This window comes from Balearica regulorum, chromosome 12 (assembly GCF_011004875.1).
Source record: "Balearica regulorum gibbericeps isolate bBalReg1 chromosome 12, bBalReg1.pri, whole genome shotgun sequence".
Lineage (NCBI taxonomy): Eukaryota > Metazoa > Chordata > Aves > Gruiformes > Gruidae > Balearica > Balearica regulorum.
In genome coordinates this window covers 6261966-6282293 of record NC_046195.1, presented here as the reverse complement: position 1 = coordinate 6282293, position 20328 = coordinate 6261966, and the positions used below count along the sequence as shown (strand labels likewise).

Sequence of the window (20328 nt, the reverse complement as noted above, 5' to 3'; positions counted from 1 at the left end):
CATGATCTCAGCTACCTAGGGTTCTCATCCTAGAAGTGGGCATGCAGTTATTCAGATGCTCAACATTAAGAAAAAGAAGCTGGGGGTAGAAAGGGGAGAGAAGAGTATTCACACTTCAAAGCTATAAAGTCATTCTAAACTCTCATTAAACTGAGTTACTAAGCATCTATCAGAGAGTGGAATAAACTCTGATTACTCATATGATTGTATATCTTAAATAGATGCATATATGAGTAATAAGGTAAACGATCTTGTGCTATCAGAACCTCTGCTTGAAAACAATGCATAATCTATCCTTTACAATATGCCAGTTATATAGCTCTGCATGACTATAAATGTAACGTTCTTTGCTGTGCTTAATTATTAACACAAATGGTGTACATTTACAAAATACATCCAGTCGTAAATACTGCCACTGTTATATTGAACAGTTGGGAAAGGCCTTAGTTTTGAAATATTTATATACAGTTTAATGAAAAAAAACCAAACCACTGAATCAATCATAACAAACAGCTCTATGACGTATCAGATTGTAATCTCAACCTTCAAAAGTCTTCTGTAACAGCAGAAATGGGCTGTTTATAATATAATACCAAATTATCAGTATAAACTGTAATGGAAGGAAGGGTCTTTACAATCCTCAGGAAAACTCAAACAGTAAGGCAGATGACTTACTAAAGTGTATGTCTATGTGCAGTTAAGTGCTAAGTCCCTTCTGCCTCCAGATACCTTTCCTTGTACTTTCTCCAAGTCTGTACATGTAAGTTCCCATAGCTGTATCACATAATTAGCACATAGCAAGTAACCTACAACTGGCCTCTCAGACTCGATAAGTTCTATTTGAAAAGTAGGAATGAAACACGAATTATGCATTGGACAAACACAAACTAAGCAATTTTTAATGGAGTTTTATCCACCGATGAATGGCTGAGTAGACACATATAAGGCTTTTCTAAATGTTAGCAAAGCAATTTCATGAAATAAAACTAATTTCTAAGGCAGAACTAAGAAAAACAAACCCATTTTTAATTTTGATGCAGCTTTAAAAGTCTCCATTAACATCCATTTTCAGACACGCGTGACAAAAGTTTTCATACCGTTGAAATAATGCCTTTAAGATCTTAAGTCTGTGAAATCTGAACTCCTTAACAGTAAAGCAACTGCATAGAATTCTAGAATTGGTAACTCTAAGTTGTCAAACTGAGCATAGACTTGATCACAAGCTCCCTGTGCAATACTAAAGCAAACCTGGGTAAAGACACAAACAGCAGCACATATAATGTAACTGCAAAAAGGCAATCTTTGCACTAGAACTATATATATAAAAACAGCCATAACATTTATGTATACATTCTTTGGAATGAGAGAGAAAACACAGAGACAGAAAGTGAGACTTGGAGCTCAACATGCTTAGCTTAGATAGAAAAGCAATTGGTTTATAGTATTATTCAGGATACTAATATCTGGCAAAAAGTACCAGACACAAATAAATCAGAACCAATATAAGAGAGAGTGTGTGTGTGTATGTGTGTGTATATATGTATCTCATTTTAAAAAACCCCAAACTCTTTATATCTTCATTTCACATCAAGATTGTACACCTTCTGGAAGATACGCGTCAAGCACAAGTGGAATGTTTTAGTGAGACAAGTAGCTGTGCTCAATACAAAGGTCAACAGAAAAAAAAACTGTATAGATTTTACCAGCAGGACAGGCAGAGTATAGAAACATCAACAGAGCCAACATTTACGACAGCTTCTGGCAATTTTGAAAATCTATATGCGATCTATAAGCAATGTATAGACTTTTTAGCTATCTGTAAAACAGTCAGTGTGTATTTAACTTGCCCATTTGTTGCCAGGGAGAGTGCCACATATTGTGCACAATACTGTCCCGATGCATCCACAGGAAAAATCAAAACAATTAATATATTAAAATAATTGGATAAGGAAGCAGAAACCGGTTTCCTTGTTTGTCTATAGGATAGTGAAATTCAAGATATTTCTCCCAAAAGATGAACAAAGGAAACAGGATTAGAAATGGCTCTGGAAAAAGATGTGTACACTCCACAGAAACACGATATGAACATTAAGTCTGAGCAAGTTATAAAAATAGAATCTGTAAACAGATCAGAAAGAGAGAAGGGCTATAGGACCCTAGAAGAACTGACCAAAATTTGTGATTACATGGAAATGAGGGTCTATACAAGCAAGCTTTTTTGGTGCAAAGTTCTCTATGACAGTCATTTGGGGGCTAGAAACTACAACCAAATCTTGAAATTTCTCAGAAGTATTTGGTTTTCAAATTTTGAATTGAAAATATTATACAGACATCATAATTCCAAGACCAAGTGCAATACACTTGCTATAGCCTTGTGCACCATGGTGTGAGGGGTTACTCTTCTGAATTTTGTTTAAGAAGTTATTTCATGGGTTTCAGTGCTGCTCACAGAGCCCACAGCATCTACACACTGTGACAACTATGAAAGACAGTCATAAGTGCGTTAAGGGTGGCAGTCCCTTCTGTGTCTTTTTTAAACAAAAGGGAAACCACGGGATCACTTACTGTCCCCTAGCAGAAGATATGGCCAGTGTTAGAAGCTGTTGCACCAAATTGCAGCCACAATTACATGTGATGAAGTGTTCCTGTGAGCACATCTTGTCCACAACTAGTAACAATCCCTTTTACTTTCATAAATTCCTGGGTACGGCTAGATGTATATGTCTACTAGCCAGTTCAGAATAATTAAATTGCTTATTGCTTATTTCTTTGTTAATATGTATGGTATGAATTTATTCATCTACAGAAATGAGAAGTACAACACAGAAAAATACTATTCTATATTTATTCGGAAGTATTATCCTTTATAGCAAGGAAAAAGTATAGCAAGGAAAACAAGTAACTCTTCTGAGCCACCTCTGATACGCAGGAACACTTTCTCCAATTTTGCCAATACTTTATCAGCACAATAACTGACAATCAATCCTGATAGTGCTGAGAAAAACCTTCTCTCATTCTTTTTCAAAAAGCCCAACAGACCAAGACAGACTCTAGGCTAGAATGACAGGTTGATCAAATCAGTCAGACAAAACAGAGGTCTCTTAAATATAGCGAGCTAATGATGATATTCATAGCTAGGTATTCTAAGGTATTAAATATAACACAGATGACTTGGGAAATGCTGCAAAATCGTGTGCACGTCCGTGTTAATATCATTCCTTATTATTGAAAAACCCAGAGTAAAAATAAAGAACTTATAGGAAAATTTAAAACTTTCAGCATACATATGATAAAGTGAAATTGCTTTTGCAAAAAGGAGATGTATACCCTGATGTATACTTTTAAGTCTGTGGTGGCTGTTCAGTAGTTACTTTGATTTAACATACCATTTCTTAAAGCATATTAAGATTAAAAAGAAAAATCTTTCAGGGAAAAAGTCCAGTGTGCATGTATCAAGCCCACAGAACCACCCTGCAATTTACATAGATATCACCTACTCATTTTTAACTTCCCATCTTCACAATTGTTGTTAGCTCACATTAGAAGAAATGAAATCAACTATTACAAACTGCCTTCAAATATCAAAGGTGTCTTTCCACTTTTAAGTTTATAAACTTAAAACAACTACAATAAAATAAACAAACTCAGTTATTTTTCTCATATGGCTCCTCTAGATGTTTGTCAACCTAACCATTTGACTCCCACACCATGAAGTTCAGGTATGCACATTAATCACTGGGCCTCAAAAATCTCTCTGATTTCTCTATATACTTTACAGTAAGTCTATTTCAGACTAAACTTAGCTGCTTTGCACAGTGAGCCAAAACATTTACAACTACTTTTAGGCAGCTGAAAATGACAAAATTCAGCTAAAGCCCCCTCCCCTCTGTGCCTGGCACATATACTTTCAAGGCTTGACTGTTAATAACCTAAAATACAGCAATCTTACACTAAGAACTTTTTAAGGCTCCTGCTGAAAACACACCTACCTTGCATAATCTATTGTCAGCTTATTACAAGCGTTCACTTACTAGTCAAAATATTAAGAAATGTCTGTTTCCATAGACCAGAGTTCTTTTCATGACTGGTTCTTGCTTTAAGCAAGCAGTAAACACAGGAAATACTTGTGTCCTGAAAGCCTTACCTTCCAGTAAGTCTCTTGCCAGACCTGGTTCTGCCCCTGTGGACCGAACAAAGTCTGACAGGACTGCATCCATATCAAGAGTCATGTGATCATTCAGAGATGCTGCCAGATATGTAGCAGCAGTAGGACTCACTGGTTGGCTAGAAGGCATCCATCTGCCAAGGAGAAAAAGAAACAAGATTTTAGTATATACTCCAAAGTGATGTAAAACCACATTTTTCCCTCTCTTGCCCGAACAAGACTGTTAAAAATGCTAAAACATTCAAGTTACAGCATATTAAAATAAACAGCATTTGTCATCCATCTCTGCCTTAGCCTAGAAGCTGTTGATCACTCACACTGAAAGGTTTTCTTTTTCTTAACATTTCATATTTTTATTGATTTTTCTTATGTGCAGCTTGTAAATAATTCTGCAACTTGAAGACTCCAATCCAGCTAAACACAGGCACATTCAAATCACAATCATCATATCACTGTCACTGCTCATACACTGAAGTTTAGCAAGCATTTAAACGTTTGGCTAGCCTAGAGCTCTTTGTCCTTACTTACTAACACATACACAACAGAGCTTAGTATTTGTTCTTTTATTTGCCTTGTCAATACCACTTCTGTAATTTATAGCTGCTTCACTGCACTGGGTCTGGCTGGGATGAAAAAATTCTCTTCATTCATTTTCTAGAATTTTGGCTAAACCAGCATTGATACCACATCAATATTTTAGTCATTGCTAAGCAGTGCTTACACTGCCTCAAGGCCTTGTGTTTCCTACTTTGCCCTCCCCAGTGAGTAGGCTTGGGAGTGGACAAGAGGCAGGGAGGGGGAATAGACATGACAGCTGACCCCAGCTGACTGAAAGGACGTTCCAGACCATTTAATATCATACTCAGTAGTAAAAATGGAGTAGAATCTTTCCAAAGTATTCATTGCTCAGAGACTGGCTAGGCATCAGTCTGCTTGTGAGAGGTGGTGAATGATTGCGTCACTTGCTTTTTCCTCCTCTTTCCTTCCCTTTAATTAAACTCTCTTTATCTTAATCCACGAGATTTTTTTCTTGCTTTTGCTGTTCCGATTCTTTCCCATCCCACTGCAGGGGGGTGGGGGGTGGGTGAGGAGAGTGAATGAGCCACTAGTAGGTGCTTAGTTGCTGGCTGGGGTCAGCAAAGTCCAGGATATCTTAATGGCCACTTTCAGCTTTTGCTGTTTGCTGCGTTATCCCTTTGTTTTCTTTGCCTGTGAGAGCTATGATAAAAGCACCAGTCTTGAGTTTAATCTGGTGTTTGGCCCATGTATTGCTGCCATCCCAAAACTCTGGGAATCATCTCATGGATTCAATTAACAATTATGCCTTTCTCCTTGTCTCCTCCAGGAGCAACTTTGTAGGGAAGTTAAGAAGGGCACCTCCTCCTCTGGGGTAGGTATTTCCTGCCTTGTTGCAATGGTTCTTAAGTTTCTCAAACATCCCTGTGTAACTGGAATGCTCACATTATGCAGTGTGTTGGTTTTGCGTGGCAAGGTTTTGGTAGCGGGGGGGCTACAGGGGTGGCTTCTGTGAGAAGCTACTAGAAGCTACCCCTGTGTCTGATAGAGCCAATGCCAGCCGGCTCCAAGACGGACCCGCCGCTGGCCAAGGCCAAGCCAATCAGCGCCTCTGTGATAACATATTTAAGAAAGACAAAAACAGTTAGAGAGCGCTTTTTTGCAGCCAGAGAGAGGAGTGAGAAGATGTAAGAACATCTGCAGACACCAAGGTCAGTGAAGAAGGAGGGGGAGGAGGTGCTCCAGGCGCCGGAGCAAGATCCCCCTGCAGCCCGTGGTGAAGACCATGGTGAAGCAGGCTGTTCCCCTGCAGCCCATGGAGGGAGGATGAGGGGGTGTAGAGATTCCACCTGCAGCCCGTGGAGGACCCCACGCCAGAGCAGGTGGAGACACCTGAAGGAGGCTGTGACCCCGTGGGAAGCCCGCGCTGGAGCAAGCTCCTGGCAGGACCTGTGGAGCCGTGGAGAGAGGAGCCCACGCCAGAGCAGGTTTGCTGACAGGACTTGTGACCCCGTGGGGGACCCACGCTGGAGCAGTTTGCTCCTGAAGGTCTGCACCCCGTGGAGGAGACTCACGTTGGAGAAGGCCGTGAAGGACTGTCTCCCGTGAGAGGGACTCCATGCTGGAGCGGGGGAACGATGAGAGGAGTCCTCCCCCTGAGGATGAAGAAGCGGCAGAAACACCGCGTGAGGAACTGACCGTAACCCCCACTCCCCGTCCCCCTGTGCCGCTGGGGGGGGGCGGAGGTTGAAGCCGGGAGTGAAGTTGAGCCCGGGAAGATGGGAGGGGTGGGGGGAGGTGTTTTAAGATTTTGGTTTTATTTCTCATTCCTCTGCTCTGTTTTGCTTAGTAATAAATAAGATGAATTCCCTCTCTAAGTTCGGTCTGGTTTGCTCGTGATGATAATTAGAGAATGATCTCTCCCTGTCCTTATCTCGACCCGTAAGTTTTACCTTTTCTCCCCTGTCTAATGAAAGAGGGGAGTGATAGAGCGGCTCTGGTGGGCACCTGGCCCTCAGCCAGGGTCAACCCACCACATGCAGAAAGATTATAACTGTCAGCCAGGCAAGCAAATTATCACCTGGTTGCTCTGCCACTGCCCATAGTCACAGATTCGCAGATCGGATAGGCTGGGAAGTGACCTCTAGAGATCATCTAGTCTAACCCCCCTTCTAGAGCAGGATCACTTAGAGCATGTTGCACAGGATTGCATCCAGGTGGGTTTTGAACATCTCCAGAGAAGGAGAATCCACAACCTCTCTGGGCAGCCTGTTCCAGTGCTCTGTCACCCTCACAATAAAGAAGTTTTTTCTCATGTTCAGATGGAACTTCCTGTGTTCCAGTTTGTGCCCTTTGCCCCTTGTCCTGTCACTGGCCATCATTGAGAAGAGTCTGGCCCCTTCCTCTAGACATCCACCCTTTAGATATTTATGTGCATTGATAAGATCACCTCTCAGTCTTCTCCAGACTAAACCTAGCTCTCTTAGCCTTTCCTCATACGAGAGATGCTCCAGTCCCCTAATCATCACTGTAGCCCTCCGTAGCCTTCTGTAGTGAGAAATTATCAGAAAATATCAGAAATACCTGCAATAAATATACAGTATAAACACTTGGACAAACTGAGGCCCAGCTGGCTGAGGCAGAAAGGAAGGGTCTGGCAGGATTTCACCTCTGTTCTTCTGAGAGATGCAATTAGAGTACTTGTTAAAACAATCAGCATTTTTACTGTTTTGTGTATCTAATTCCCCATGACCCCCAAAAAACCCCACCCAACCCAGCCATCTATCCAGGGCTTTCTAGAGCAGTTATTACATAATACCAGCTTAACCATAAGAGAAAAGCACCAACATTTTTTTTTTGCACAAGTGGAGGATGTCAGGTTTCCTTCCAGGAAGGATTTGCCTGTCTGGAGGCAAAGTGACAGCAGCTTACTGTGAGAAAACCAGCATCCCACCAATATGCCATTGCGCTGGCAGTCAGTGGCCAAGTCCTGGCAGTGGGGGCTGCAGGGCGGCCTCTGTGAGGAGAGCTCGGGGCTGCTCCATGCTGGACTCAGCCGGTTCCAGCCGGCTCTGCCACACCCCACAGTGGCATGCAGCCAGCACCCGGCTGGTGGCACCTCGCTAGAAACAGTGCCACTTCACAAAGAATTCAAATGTTGATTTTAAAAAGGAGACAGAAGGAGCTGATATTACAGTAATTTTTAAGTTTTATTTGTTTTGTTTTGTTGTATGGTCATTTATTAATGAGCTGCTGTACCATATTTACTCTGGTTTTTTAACAGTCTGTGGGGGGCAATCTTACCAGGGTACTCTCTTGGGGGCACAATCACCTAGGGAAGGACCCATTAGGAAGCAGAGCATGTTCTGCATCAAGTGAAATGCGACACAATGTCTGGCATGGGAGTTGTTCTTGCCAAATCCATGGCAAACAAAAATACACCAGCCCTACTGCATTTTGTACCTATTTTTTGTTCCTGAAAAAGTGAAACCCATCCTTCTAGACAATTTTCTCTACAAATATCAAAGAAAAATGAATGCAGGCACTTCAAGAGTGCTAGGCAAGCTATTAAGACAGCTGGCATTCAAAACAAAATTATGCTAAAGGTATCTCCATACCTCTACCCTGCCTACACGGCTGCAGAAATAGTGCAAAACAAACAGGATGACGTTAAATGATACGCGACATAAGCAAAAGTGTATGTTTTACTTTCATGCTTGTTATTCACCATTGGTCAAAGTTAACCTTTGAACATGAATTAGATTTTTCCTGTTAATTCCTCCTCACAGGCTCAGTTGCAACTTTACCACATGCCAAGGGTAAGGACTAGCATGGAGATTTCCTACTGGTAGCAGATGATACTGGTTTGCTCTTGCTTGTACCACAGCTATAGAGAAATAAACTGTGAAAGAAATTGGAAACCAGTTGATTTCACTGTTCCCCAAATGAAACAGAGTCCTTTCCTACTCCATGTGCAATTACCTGGTTATATTTAACCTTAAAAAAAAAAAAAAAAAAGAATGCCTTTGCTTTCTTAGGAATTGCCTCTTTCTGCAAGAACACATCCCAGGTAGAATACAAACATCATTTACCTTCCGCCCCAGAAGAAGGGGGGTCCTTGTCAGCCTCATACATGAGGACTGCCTGGAAAAGCCAATGTACTCCAACAAATTGAAAGTGCGTGGGATATAGTTACACGATTACACACTTTTCAGTATCAAAGATTATTACGCTGTTACTAATCCTACCTACTTCAGTCTTCTGGCCCCTACACTGTACCACTGTATGTTTTATACCACTTCTACGTTTATGCTTTTATACTATTTATACAACTGTATCATCATGTTGAGGCTGTATTAGGATGGCAGGGGAGGTGATCCTTACCCCCTCTATTCAGCCCTGGTGAGACTCATGGGGAGCGTTATGTCCTTTTCTGGCTCCCCAACACAAAACAGACATGGACATACAGGAGCAAGTCCAGTGAAGGCCCACGAACTGTGTATCTGGATCACCACTGGACAAAGGAAACACTTCTAAAATGTAATACAACTAAGCTGTAGTAACAGAAGGAAGGCTGGAAATACTGAGGTGGCTAGTTAAAAAGGAATGCAGACGCTTCAGGAAGAGAACTACCTTAGTGGATTATGGCCAAATTTGGCATCTTTGTTTTTTAGTAACTGAATCCGTTTCAATGCAAGTGCAGGACAAAAATGCTACTTTTATTTAAAAAATAAAAATACTCACACAGAGATCCACTGTACTAAACAGCACTAACATCCATACAAAAAAAATTGCAAGAAATTGAATACAATTAATTTCTTTAGTGACTAGGAGAAAGAAGGAAATAAATCTTAACCAGCAGGATGAAAACATATGGATCAAGCTGAAAGAACCTGCCACAGGTGAATGATACAAAGCACAGTGAATTTCAGATAACAGTCAGAAGTGACTCAGTAGTATAGTCACTGCTAATCTAAAATGCACCATCTGGGCACTCAAGTACAGTTGCTATGTGTGGGGGCTAGACTGCTCATAAATTTGGAAAACTGAAGTGCATATCAGTCTGAAGAAGTCAATTCATAAGTTCTCCCAGTATCAGCATTATTTCAGTATTTTCAACAGTAGTATTGAAAAGATATCCTTTTAACAGCAGAAGACCAATCTCTTTCTGCATTTATGACATCACCCACCACCTCAAAACTGCCTCTTGATTACATGATCATCAGAACCCATACAGTAACCATGCCAACAGACACATTTAATTCGTAACTCATCCCAGCAAAGGTTATGTAAGCTGCCTATGAACATCTTTTCTACAAAAGAGGTTCTTTCTGGTAATGCAGAAAGTTCCCTGTCTATATATATATATATATATAAAACTGGTAATATCCGTGCTTGACAGCTGAAGAAAACACAGCTCGTGCAACAGAGCCAGAGATAAGGCTAGCCGTTGTTTTACTGAAAAACAATAATTTCAAATTAAATAATATCCAGGTTCCATTATATAATGATAAATAGCTGTACAGGTAGAAAACAGTTGCCTTGTGTTGGGTGCCAAGAAGCACACCCAAACAAGGTTTTCCAAATCCAGGACAGTGCGAGGAAAACGTTTTCTAGTTGAATGCTCTCTCTATACGAACGCACTATGCCATTTAATTCTCTAGGCTCTGGGCCCTGCAACACCTGCACAAAAATATCCATGCTATTTAATTCTTCCTGTTACTCATCAAACCTAAATTAAGAGCACAACATAGATTAATAGTGTTTATTTGGACAGATGCTTCTGAAAAGATGGAAGAATCAATGATGAAACATGTTGATGAACATTAAAAATGGATGAAAACAGAACTGATGACCTGAAGTAACACTGGTTCACTGTGCTGGATTACTTAAAAATGAAATAAGATCTACAGAGCTGTGCTGACTGGAGCTGGGCTCCTGCACAGTTTCCATGCAAACTCCAAATTTCAACAGTGCTGAATTAAGCACATCAAATACTATCAGAGACAGCTAAAATCTCTGCTACACAGGCCACTGAAGAGCAACCTGCTGTGGAAACTCATTCCTCATACACTGCTAAGGTCTCACAAAGTCCCTAAAACTTTATAAATTGAACGTGGTGCTACCAAATCCACAAATATTAACAGCTCTACTAAAAAACCCAACCAAACATAAAACCCCCAAAACCCTCTCCAAAACTCAAATACCAGGTCTCCTACTATAGCAGTATATTTACTAACTGTTAGTACTAACTACTAACCATGGTCTATTTTTCTTTTTTTCATGCAGCAAACATAACATCTACCCCATTTTGTAGTCATAATTATCACAGGTGGCAGGTGGTCTGGCAGTTACTTGTACTACCTCACCCTGAAGAAAAACCTTTACAAAAACCTGAACTATGCATGCTCGACACTCTGAAAGCAAGGCGCAGAGCTGGTAGAATCCTCCCTATATACATTTGAACTAGCTCTATTTTTATCCCTAGAGGGAGTTGTTTTCTCAGCTCTCTAGAATTTTTTTGGGGGGGAGGGGGGAATCCAACAAACCAAAACCTGACCAAAAAAACCCCAAAGTCTTTAAAGAAATAATATCTTTGCCAGAAAACTACTATTAGCTGTGAAAACCCACCCAGATGGAATAGTAAAAACTACTAAGCAAGAAAGGAAAATAAACTGTAAAGGAGGCAGCAGTGACTCTGAAGCCAGATGGCTACCAGACTTACTGTTCTCGCCAGATGAACATAGTCTCTCCTCACCTACAAAACCACCTTTGCTCCGCATGGCTAGTCAAAGCATTAACACAACTTACACTTTAAATATACACACTTGGAGGAGTTCTAACACAATTAGCCATATTATAACCATCTGTCAATAAACATCACTCCTCTTGTGGTTAACAGTATAGATACACATATATACTTGCAGTTTTCCTTTCAAATGTGTCACACAATGCACAAATGACACTTTGAACTGAATGTAAATGCAAACATCTTGACCATCAAAGCACAAAAAAGACCTTGGTATTCACTCACTTTCTAGCCAAATTTCTTCCTTAAATAATTTCTTATTTATATAACACAAATACAAGAGGCCGCAAAAGGGGATAATTTGTTGTATTTTGTAAGAAAAAACATTTTAAAAGTATTTAAAGAAGAGATACTGATTGCTTCTAAATGTTAAGAGGGGTTAATATAATCTGAAATCAATTTAATACCATCTCAGTTATATTTGATTTTTCTACTCCTTTAAGTACCTCTCTCTCAAAACTGAGCCATACTTGGAAGTAAACATTCTTCATCTGAATCCAAATTTGACTTGTTCACAAATAGCTTTACCCAGTTAAACAATATGAAGATATTTTTCTCCAAATTAGCAGAAAGAGATGCATAGGGCTAACTAATGAAGCAAAAGTAAGTATGTTAAAACAAATCCCATGCCTCCAGAATACAAACAGCTGATAAAACAGAAGTGAGGAACAGGAAGAAAACAGTGCACAAACACTGCACAATGGAAAAACCCTCAGGAAGATAAGGATTAAACTGTAACTTACATCTTTCATAATTCTCAAAGAAAGGATGAAATAAGCACCATCAATAACATGGCCAGTCTCAGTGCCTGAGGAAGCCAGTGGAAAGACATTCACTAATTGCATTAAACCAGTTTCCCCCTGACTTTTTTTAATTTCCCTGCAGTGTGACAAGGCTAAATGTCCATTAACATTACTGATTCCTCTCAGCTGGTTTGGCAACATACAGGCTCAGTGCAGTCCGCTGTTGTGTTGAATGTTCATGCTGCTTGCATTTTTGGTTGTGAAGGCAGAAAGATCCTGTTTGTGCACAGCTCCAGACTTTCAAAGTAATTCTGACATGTCATATTTGATGGAGAATGTCATAATTCTACAATCTATCATGAAATTGAACCAATGTACCAAATAAGACCATTTCTTCCTAGTGAAACATTTAAATTTTTTGAGCTCAGGCTGTGCCATTTCTCATTCTTTTCTGCATGCAAAATGTATTTACTTATGGCTTCACAGACTTTAATTTTTTAGTAAGCCAAAGAATTTTTATTTGATTATTACATTTCTGAAGTTGCTACACTCTTCATTAGATAACATTTTGCCAAGTGTTCATATACAACATAAAAACTGTAATTAAACAATCAAGTCTATTAGAGAAGATTTGTTTAGGAAGGGAACATCAGCTTTAAGGGAACTGGTAGTTAATATAGGCACTCAGCTTTTCAGATTGCCTGGTAGGAATACCATGTATATGTGAGAGTAGCTAATTGTTCAGAGCATTTGGTGCACAGGTAAAAGGTGATTATATATTAAGATACAGGACCAATCTGAAATACAGAAAGGAATTGCATTGAATTTCTAATGGTTTTGCACCAATGACGACACAAGCTGGGGCTTTTATCTCTATGTTTAGATACATCTACTTTTATTTCTGGACAGATATAGTCAAGTCTGTATCCAAGATATAGTTGGAAAAATCAGAAACAATTACTCATACAAACATGTTTGTTTTGCAGTATTTGAAGAGGAACTAGAAAGTAAAAACAAAAGATAGATGTTGGCAAAGCTGCTTCTGGAATACTGGGACCAAGTTCAACAACTTATGTTTCAGAGAGATTACCTCAGACTGAAACAGGTAAAATGAAAGGCTACAGATCATCAGAAGTTAAGTGTTTTATCTTAGGGCAAGTCACTAAAAGAGCCTGAATTGCAGAACCAATGAAACAAGGTTGAGAACTGGATTGAGACTGCTCTTCATAAATACACCACGTTACAAGTAAATATAGTCTGGAAATAAAGAGATGGCTCCCAGTGACAGAAGTACTGGGAGCAATCTTTACTTAGAAGCTGGGGAAAAAATACTGAATTCTTTTTTAAAAATAGACCTACCTAAGTACATGTAAAGTACATGATAACATCCTGCAGTGATAGGAAACCAGACTCAAAAAACTGGGCAGTTTTGTTGCAATCCTGTGGCCTGCTTTTTAACACTACCAAATAAGCTTAGACCCCCTTTCAGGGGTTATTCTCACTGGGCAATTGAATAAGATTGTCCTCATTGCAACATTAAAACAATTTCTATGTGAAAAAAAATCTATATCGAACCTTTTCCCTTTCTATAATTTCCACTTGAAAAATTTTATAAGCAATTTACACACATGGAGGAATTTGCTTACCTCTATAATAAGACATATACATATAGATGGAGTTTAGATACAGATGCAAAGAAAATATCAGAAGTTTAAAAATTAGATTGTTTCTAAAAATGAGTTTATAGAGTAATTTACATTGGTGAAAAACAACACCTTAAAATCACAGCAGTATTTTATAACCCCTTTTCAAAGGTCATAGTGATTATACACATGAAGAATTGGCATAAGAATAAATTGTCTCTTTGGAAAAAAGTATTTTCCTCCCTAGTTTCTGGTTTTCTAAACTTGCACTCTGTCGGTAAAACATGTAAGTACTAGCTATAGGAATTCACACATCTTTACTAAGCTGATGATAATTATACATCTGATAAATAGTTTTATTATTATTTAAAAAAAACAAAAAATACTAGTATATGACCATGTTGTTAAAAATGTAACCACATTTAGGGTTTTTTTGATGTGGACCAAGCATGGCAAACGTATACACGTTGAAGTGTTAACAGCTCATAAAGGTGATGTTATTTTCTACATCCACAATTTTCTACCTTTCAAAGGAGCTTAATGGCAAGTCAATGTTACTTTCCAGAACATACGTCGTTTTGTTCCCTGTCAACTAGATTGCTATTAATTTTTGGCAGGAAAGGAAAAATTAATACTTTTTACAGGGATAAGAATAACCGTTAAAATATTAGACTCCAAATTCTAACAGAAATACTGGTTCATGATACCAAACACTGAAGAAAAAAGGAAGAATTCCCGAAGAGCTAAGCAAAGTATGGGCAACGAGTACATTTCATTGATGTTCTACAAAATTTTAACAGTATGGTGTAAACTATAAGTGTCTATTGAGTAACATTCATCTAAAGCACTTCTATACAAATCATTGTAGCAGCAGTTCAAAAACCCACAGAACCATGTGCTTAGTTTTAAGCACATGCCGAAATCCTACCCAAATCAGAGATAAAAAGACTCTGCTGCTTTGGTGCCCCAGGCAGTGTGGTGGACCAATTGCTATTGATTTGAATCACCTGCCTTAGCATTTCTCCACAAATTTTACAAGTTCCAAATATCCTATCCGAAAATTAAAGATTTTTTCTTTTGTTTTTATTTCCCTCTAGTAATTAAATTAGATCTGTTCTGCCACAGCCTGCATCACTGCCATTCAGTCCATATTTCTACCTGGAACCTACAGTTGGGGCCCAGCTAAACTGCTGTTTGCAACTTGGGCTATAACACCAACTATTCAAAGACAGGTGTAGCCTTTTACTTGTAGGAGCAATACAGCTTTTGACATGATCATTTTTCCTTGGTTTCCCTTAGTACTTAGCACTCTCCTTGGTTTTTAGATCCTTTTCGACAATTTTGATTCACAAAACAAAAGCCCTCTTACATGACAGGGGGACAGCTGGGGGAAGAAGTGTTCTGCTGACCGACCACAGCATGGCCATTTAAGAAAGTGGAGATAGGGTATTTTTCACTAACTGTAAAATTTGCTCACTGGTCTGAAATGTACTTCTTCCTCTCGGATTCACAAGGAATAGTCTAAATCAATTCTTCTTTTCCATCTTAGACTATGCTCAGAGAATGACAGTTGAAGGTAAGAAGGATATTTTATTTTGATTAGTGAGGTGGCAGAAGGCAAGTCTACTAGTAATATCAATGCCCCATACATAAATGCAAATATAAACCAAACAACCCCCCAAAAGAACAGTCTGCAGTCTTAAATTAGCACCTCAATAAACTGCACAGGCACGTTCCAACACACTAATATCTGGCTTGTTATTTATTTCGCACTAGGATGAAATCTCGCTGGTACCATCCAACACAGTTGATTTTTTTGGTATGAATAATCAGAGCTGTTTTGTCACCTTATCTTCTTTTGAAGCATTAGAACATATTTAGGCTTGACAAACTTGCAAAATGATGTACACATACAAATCCTGGCCTTCCGCGTTTCACCTCTAACTGCTGATCCCAATCAGCCAGAAAATGCCACTTGGGATCATGCACTGGTGAAGGAGATGCAGAAGTATGGAAGATAACACTGCCTTAACACTGAAATTGTCTGCTGCAGATACCTCTCAACTTTTTAATATAGCACGTTTCAGCAAGACTACTATTCTCCTGCTACATCATCATGATGGTTCTCTATCACTGACAGTCTAGGTTTGGCTTTACATACCTACCTAGCTGCTAATGCCAGTAGCTGTGTCTGAACGTATATTTAAGTTGTGGGCATTTCAGACTGAACCCCTGCTTGTTACACAAGTCAACCCTTTGTTGGGTTGTGGTACTTTTTTAATTTTGATTTGTGTGTGTGTGTGAAAATTATACAGCTTGTAAGTTTAAATCATAAATGGACTAAAATGTTGCTTTTTAATACAGTTTGTTGGTTTACAGAAATAAAGGGCATTACAGATTACAAAGCACACAACCTCTCTGCATTTGCACAATGCAGATGCGGTTATGAAGTACATTCTTGTCCTATTTGTTTTCAATCTATAAACTTCTCCTCCAAAAGCCACAGGCAACTCCTTGCCCAAAGTTTGCATAATTATACGAACAATTACTAATGGATAGTTAAGAATAATTATAAAAGTATACTTCAAATTTTCAGAATGAAAAGGAAATAATTCTATTCAGGACACTGTTATGAGTTAAACAGAAGCTACCTGAATAATCTCTTTACTGAAATGCTCACTCTAATTTATTTGAAAATCTCCAAATGTTTCTGAAAATTTTAATTATTTTGAATTAGTCTCACATTTGACAATTGTTTCATTGTTCTTTGCTTGTTTCTGTAATCCTGAAGGTTTAAACTCTGGCAGCTTAACATCTATATTTGTTTAAATACCAATGCATGAACACATCTGTATGCCCCTTCATAAATTCATTTGCATACGATTTTCTTCTGGGTTTTTTTGTTTGTTTATTTGTTGGTTTTTAACAAGGATTAGTATGGCTATAGTACTTCATCCTGGAAGCATGATTTTATATTTTTTTTAAATCAACAAAAAAATAACCAGGAGGAAGAACTCAATTTCAGAGAAATTCCAAAGCAGAAGCTACACAGTATGAAGTCTTTTAAAAGTCCAGCCTGACTGATGACAGCTGCGTATGACATTGTGTAATGCTCAAAATTTAAAAGGAGAAATTATCTGGCAAATTGCTCAACAGCATCTCTAGCAATATGAAGAAAGGTATACAGATTTGTAATTCAGTTTTATTTATTTACCATGATCCAGTAATTGGAAGGAGGAAAACAAACACATGGGGTTCAGAGAAAAGTTAGGTCAAAAAGGAGAAAGCAGAGACTGCACAGTCTGATAAACCATGCAGAAATCAATTCAGGCACACAAAGGTATGTAGCTGGTGCTACTCTAGGTATCCCATAGTATCTTCTGGGTTTCAGCTGCTGCTCAGAAGTGTATGGGTCTGTGTCATATTTGCTACTCCCATGTAGCTATCCCAGATAATACAGAGCTTTCAAAATGGCAATACACGTCTTTGTGTAAGGAAGGTACCTGAATCACGTATTTCTACCTATAACACTTATCGGGTGCGTATTTAGGTACCTGAATCACACCTGAAATACTGAGAGATGCAGGACTTGGGGATTATTTCCTTATTTAAATGTTGACCTTAATTTGTCAAGACTGCACAAGACCATAAATACAAACAACTGGACAGAAATTCTGACATCAAGTATTTCCAGAAAATTAAGTTCTCAAGACAATTTTTTTTCCTAGACATGATGACTTTAGTTGGAAAGACGCAGTGTCTCAATAAACACATTCAAATAGAAGCTAGCTCTGCTTCCTAATAAAAGTAGCTCTCAGGTGATCAAGTGACAAACAACAAAAGTGGTTACAAAGAAATATTCTGCACCTTTTGTTCACTCAGGACCATCCTAGCTTCCCTCTGCAGTGATTTCACTGTTCCCAGAGATTCCAGGCCTTCAACTTCTAGAAAATCTCTCTAGTATTGCTCTAACTTGCATGGCGCTAATGCTGCCTACCAGCAGGATACCCCAGGCCACCAGAAATTCAAATTTGACCGTAAATCACTGGACACAAGGCAGCTTTTCACAGAATGCATAAAGCTGCTTAAACACTCTCAGAACAGATCTCTCAGATCATAGCAGACTTAATAATTGAAGAGCAGATATTTATGCTCCTGCAACACAGACTCCTGTAACACAGAATTTTAAAGGCCAATTAAAAGACAGCGTATCTCAAGTATTTTACTTTTACACTTTGTATTCATCTCATTCAAATCAGATTAGAGATTACTTCGCCTGCTTTGCACTTATCTTCAAATAGCTTCCAGTTTTAGCCGCCAAGAATATAAAGATGAAAGGCAGTTTTTAACATCATAGTCAGAAGAACATCTCACATAGAACTAAATGTATATTATACACTTTTATCACAGCTGAAGTAGACCTAAATTTTGCAATCTGTTTTGTATGACTAAGCCTGTACTGCTCACAGAACTCCAATGAAAGAAACAAAATATTATTCAGGAAACATATCTATACAAACTGTACTGGTTAAGCTATTATACACTTCACCAAAATGCTCTTTGAAGCCTCTGTACTGAGCTAGGAAGACCAGCTCCTAGGTCATACAAGCACCTTTAATCTGACTCCATTCAAATTACCTGCACTTGACTGAGGTCTACCACAGGAATGGCAAATCACTCCATTAAGAGGCACTGCATAACTACATTATAGAAGGGACGTGTGGTCACAACTTATTTTGAATAATAATCACCCAGTTCTGCAAAATCTGTAAAAAATGGTTTAAAAAGTTGCTGGATGGATAAGATCTTGACAACAGATCTAGTTACAGTGATGAATTAAAAGGCATTACTTGAAGCAGCCAAAATGACAGTAACTACCTAAATAAAAGGTAACATGCATTAGACCTGATGACAAAGTGGGGTATTTATAGGTTAACTATAAAACGTGGACTCTCGAAACACACAAGATAACAAGACAACATTTAGTGACTAGTATAACTGTGGACCCTCTACCTTCTCAAGTATAAAATATCAGAGTTATAGGAACAAAAGGTGAAGAACAGGAAAGAACTAAAAATAAAGGCTCCAATCAGGCATTATTACGAAGGTTTTGTCTACACAACAGAACTCAGAAAAAATAACCCAAATTAATTTAACTGGATTTGTCCATGTCCATTAAATTCCTTTGCAAACACTTTCATCTGGGAATAAAATGTGGCCTTAATTTGGTTTGGCTCATCTTGCCTTTGAACTGAATTAAACTAAATTCACTGGAGACCACTTTAATTATGAATGGGAGAGTGCACACAGAGACACGGTGGGATTTAAGCTGCCCTCTTTAAATTCCTGCATTTAGTTGACTCACATCAGTTTTCCTCAGTATCTTGTGTAGACAAGCCTTGAACTGATACGTTAGACACAGAAGTGAAAAAATAGAGAATGAGGGAAGTTGTGCTGAAGAATCCTCAGTTAACACACTAAGCCCCTGTGGGAACCATTGAAGAAGAGCTATTATTCAAGAGAAAAGAATTGGTCAACTATTTTAAGGTCAGTTCTAGGAAGAGTACTGCCAAAGTTCAGAGATCAACCGGGAAGTATTTTAAAAACAAGCCTACATTTCAGTTTTTGGAAATGCTATTTATTTAAAACATTTACTAGTTGCTTATTTATTTTAATTATTTGAAGCTAGAACTATTGATAAGGGACACCACTAAATCATCTTTTGAGGCGATTTATTTAAGAATTAGAGATTATAATTATTATTGGAGGCTAAGATAACAGAAAGTAGAAAAGAAAAATTGAAAAGATCATGCTGCATTTCAGAACTATGGTACACTCCCACTGAAAAAACATTATGGAAAGCTAGAGACATTCAGTACCTTGAAATACCTGAGTCCCCATAAAACGCTCTGAAACACCTACAGTCCCTGATAACACTGCTAACAACTGAGAGGTCCTGTGCTTGCACTCCACCACTGATGAAAGCCTAGCAAAAAGCACAGCACTTGTCCTACGTCAGATGCATATGCAGGAAGATTAATTCATCTGCTCAGATATTCTGCTAGAACATTTTTACAACAGTATTTTCATGGAGCTTCAGAGGGTTTTCATAACACTATCGTTCTTACTCAAGAATGATTACATTATCAGAGGGGAAAAAATGTTGTAGATAAACAAGAAGTGCACAGAAACAGGGGTCCAGAACTGAAATAAATCGACAAGCAGGAGACAGCCTTTCCAGGTGAGGATCCTCTACATCCTTTCCTCAGTATTTTCTCAGGATAAACAACAGATAAAGAGAATGAACGTAAGGCAATTACAGTGTTTCCCTTATTTTATTCACAAGGGCCCTTAGAGCGTGTTAATTGTATTCTGGCAGAGAGCAGCAGTGCAAGAGGTAAATGTAATGCCACTGATAAAAATGGAATTCCCCTAAGTCAAAGACGTTCATTT

General features: G+C 38.6%; 1 protein-coding gene across 7 annotated transcripts in view; it reads right to left on the bottom strand.

Moving 5' to 3' along the window:
• Window positions 1-20328, bottom strand: part of OTUD7A (OTU deubiquitinase 7A) — a 138400-nt gene that overhangs the window by 50557 nt on the left and 67515 nt on the right. For all 7 annotated transcript variants that reach the window (XM_075764397.1, XM_075764396.1, XM_075764393.1 and 4 more), the window contains exon 5: window positions 4145-4299. In XM_075764397.1, coding sequence (XP_075620512.1) covers window positions 4145-4295 — 151 coding nt within the window. In that variant the 5' untranslated portion in view covers window positions 4296-4299. The remainder of the gene's footprint in view (window positions 1-4144; window positions 4300-20328) is intronic.